The 3,152-nt window shown below is 35.8% G+C and overlaps 1 protein-coding gene across 1 annotated transcript; it reads left to right on the top strand.

The window, feature by feature from the left end:
* The first annotated feature begins 304 nt into the window (after nt 1–304).
* LOC130589787 (uncharacterized) lies at nt 305–1,263 on the top strand. Its single transcript, XM_057391361.1, has 3 exons — nt 305–659; nt 755–1,080; nt 1,171–1,263. The coding sequence occupies exons 1-3, from the start codon at nt 645–647 to the stop codon at nt 1,178–1,180; spliced, it is 351 nt and encodes a 116-aa protein (XP_057247344.1). The 5' UTR covers nt 305–644; the 3' UTR covers nt 1,181–1,263.
* Nucleotides 1,264–3,152: the final 1,889 nt, after the last annotated feature.

Here is a 3,152-nt window from a genome sequence, read left to right as displayed (position 1 = left end):
ATCTTCTACACAGCCGACTCAGCCACCTATTCGATCATTTGTTCCACCATCTGCTTCACCATTTGCTGGGCCATCTCCTGGGCCATATCGTGGGCCATCTCCTCGCCATCTCCTGGGCCATCTCCTGGGTAATATCCTGGGCCATCTCTTGAGGTAGCTGCTTCACAGCCCACTCAGCTACGTACTCCACTATCTGGATTTTTCGACACTCATTCTCCTCAGCTGAAGGTACATATAATTATTAAATATACATGTGCTTTATAACAAAAATTATCTATATACATGTCCTTTATACAAATAATTATCATATTTACATGTGTGTTTTATTCAAATAATATCAAATAATATCTTATATACATGAACTTTACGTTGCTGTTAGGACGAGGTTCCATGTCGATTGTATTTGGTAGATCCAACTAGTGGAGAGACTTGTCTAGTGGCAGATGCATATTCTTATGCTTTTGATGAGACCACTACAGTTCATGGGTCTAGAATGATGAATGATCACCTGAAAGCGAAAAATTCATCGAATTATAGAGAAATATGGTCATTTGCCACTACCTGTTCCCGTCCCTGCATATGAGATCGACACTACAGCTACTGCTTTGGGTACTTGGGTGCAATGGCCAAAAAATTTAGCACAAATGTTAAGTGATGAGGTAATTGTTCATATAGGCCTCCATTTTTGTAAAAATAATAGCTTTCAATTTAAAAATTTCATAATCTTATGCGCGTTTTGAAAAATAATTATTAGGTTACACCGACACCTAAAAAACAAAAAGGGATTTCGGGGGAGGCTGTTAGATCTTCTAGCCAGCTGCATTCAGCCGGTTCGGCTTCTCAGTTTAGTCCATCTATCGACGATCGATCGTTCTTGGACTCCCTCACTGAAGACTGCAGGGAGTTAGCAGTTACGCTTGCCCTTGCCGTCGCAGACGATGATGCTGTTGGTGTTACCTTGCCGAGATCCTTGTTCCATTATTCGAAAGATGATGGCACCGCTTTTCTGACCAAGGAGGATATTGGTCAGTTTTTGAAAGGAGAAATGATTAATATTTCTATTATCCAAGTGTACATGAGGTAACAATAATCAAAGTTATGATTTTTTTTTACATTTAATTATATGGTAGTTGTATTTTTCACATATAGTTTACTTTTGCCAATTTTTAGGGCTACGTAGTCGGACTTGGATGGATTTGGGGATGCTATTGGACGTGTTTGTTGGATGTGTCCGCAAAGCACCGTTACGGAGGTGCATTCATCGGAGGAGGTAACGCAGTACATTGTGCAGGCTATGATTGGATGCGTCGATGTAGATGCTAGTATCATGTTCGCGCCAATCTTTCAAGAGTAATATTCTATCTTAATATCTACAAATATTGATTGTTGCATGATATGTGATTTTTTAAGTAATTATTGTTGTTCAATTTTGCAATAGCCAACATTGGATGCTCCTTGTCATATATCCCTTGCTCGGGATGATTTATACCTTCGATTCTGCCAGCTTTCACAAACCGCGGAAGTTAAAGCTTAGAACGCCTATGATAGCGTAAGTTGGTATACGTTTGATATACTTTAAATGGATTGAGATTATAACATACAACAATTAAAGACTAAATCATTTGATGTTGTATTATCAAGTGTTTTAGGAGGTTTCGGATGAGGGCTACAAAGTTCTCGGGAGAACTTTTGTGGAAAAATGTTGAGGTATATATAATAAAATTGCTTGATTCAATTTAAAGCTTAATTTATTCTCATTATACGGTAAATTTTCTCATTTTCTTAAAACTTTTGATAAAGTGCCCGCAACAACAAGGAGGCACGGAGTGCGGTTATACATTTTTGACGTACTCGCTTCATATTTTTGTTCGGGGGATATGGACAAAGTAAGTTCATATAATTATTCATTTCATATTTAATATATTTAACTATTTGATGCTAACTTTGGTAAATTATTTTCAGGTTGCTCAAACCTTTACCAAAGATCCTTATACGGAGGATCAAATCAATGAGGTGAAGAATAAGTGGGCAAGATACTTTATTTATGAGTGCATTGCGTAGGTTAGTTAGTTTATGTTAATTTTCTTTGTTTTTCTAACTTTAGACGAACATATACATTATTGCAACTTGTAACAACCAACATTGTATGTAGTGCTTTGGATTTCATGATATATATATATATATATACAGGTTGGATTCGCTAAATATTTTTGTTAGATTATTATGGAATTGTATTTATGATGTTGGTTGTTGGGTTGAATATGATGTTGGTTGTTGGCTTGAATATTGGATGATGGATGTTGGAGATAATGGTGGTTGTTTGATGGAATTTTGGATTTGCTTGGATGGTGGATCTCGGAGATGTTATTGGTTGTTGTACAGGTTAATTCCCTATTATGGGTTTATCCAATTTACAAATGGAGCTTTGCTGAAATTTATGCAGAAAATTTAATAGCATATTGTTGCATAGCTTCCTCAAGGTTGCATATATATAGCTTCCCAATCACTATTATATAACAAAAAAAATTAAAAAAAAAACAAAAAAGTAATATTGATGCGGTTTTGGGCCAGAAACCACAACAATATTACTTTTATTGTTATTTAATTAACAATATTGCTGCGGTTTCTGGCCCAAAACCGCAGCAATATTGTTAATTAAATAACAATAAAAGTAATATTGCTGCGGTTTCTGGCCCAAAACCGCAACAATGTTACTTTTATTGTTATTAATTAACAATATTGCTGCGGTTTTGGGCCAGAAACCGCAGCAATATTACGTGTTATCCAGATAAAAAATTATAATATTACTGCGGTTTGGCCTAAAAACCGTAGCAATATAATTAATACCTATTGTTGCCCCCTTAATTGCTGCGCGCCCAAAACCGCCGCAATATGCCACTTTTTAACCGCAGCAATAAACATTTATTCTACTAGTGTTTTGAAATAGTTTTTGGAAGGATTTTCAGACTGCTCTACCCTTGGGTCGGACCGTTAAGACCACGGTATGTTTCATCATCGGATTCTTAAACGTTAGACAGTATTACATGTCTACAATAGTACAATATCAGTTATGTAGAAATTAGACACCAAACAAAGATGCAAAAGTAATAAATTAATATTTTGATAGAGGTTCAATATTTATGTTAGTATTG

Source organism: Beta vulgaris, chromosome 8 (genome assembly GCF_026745355.1).
Source record: "Beta vulgaris subsp. vulgaris cultivar EL10 chromosome 8, EL10.2, whole genome shotgun sequence".
Lineage (NCBI taxonomy): Eukaryota > Viridiplantae > Streptophyta > Magnoliopsida > Caryophyllales > Amaranthaceae > Beta > Beta vulgaris.
Note: the sequence above shows the minus strand (reverse complement) of the source record. Positions and strands in the feature narration are given on the sequence as shown.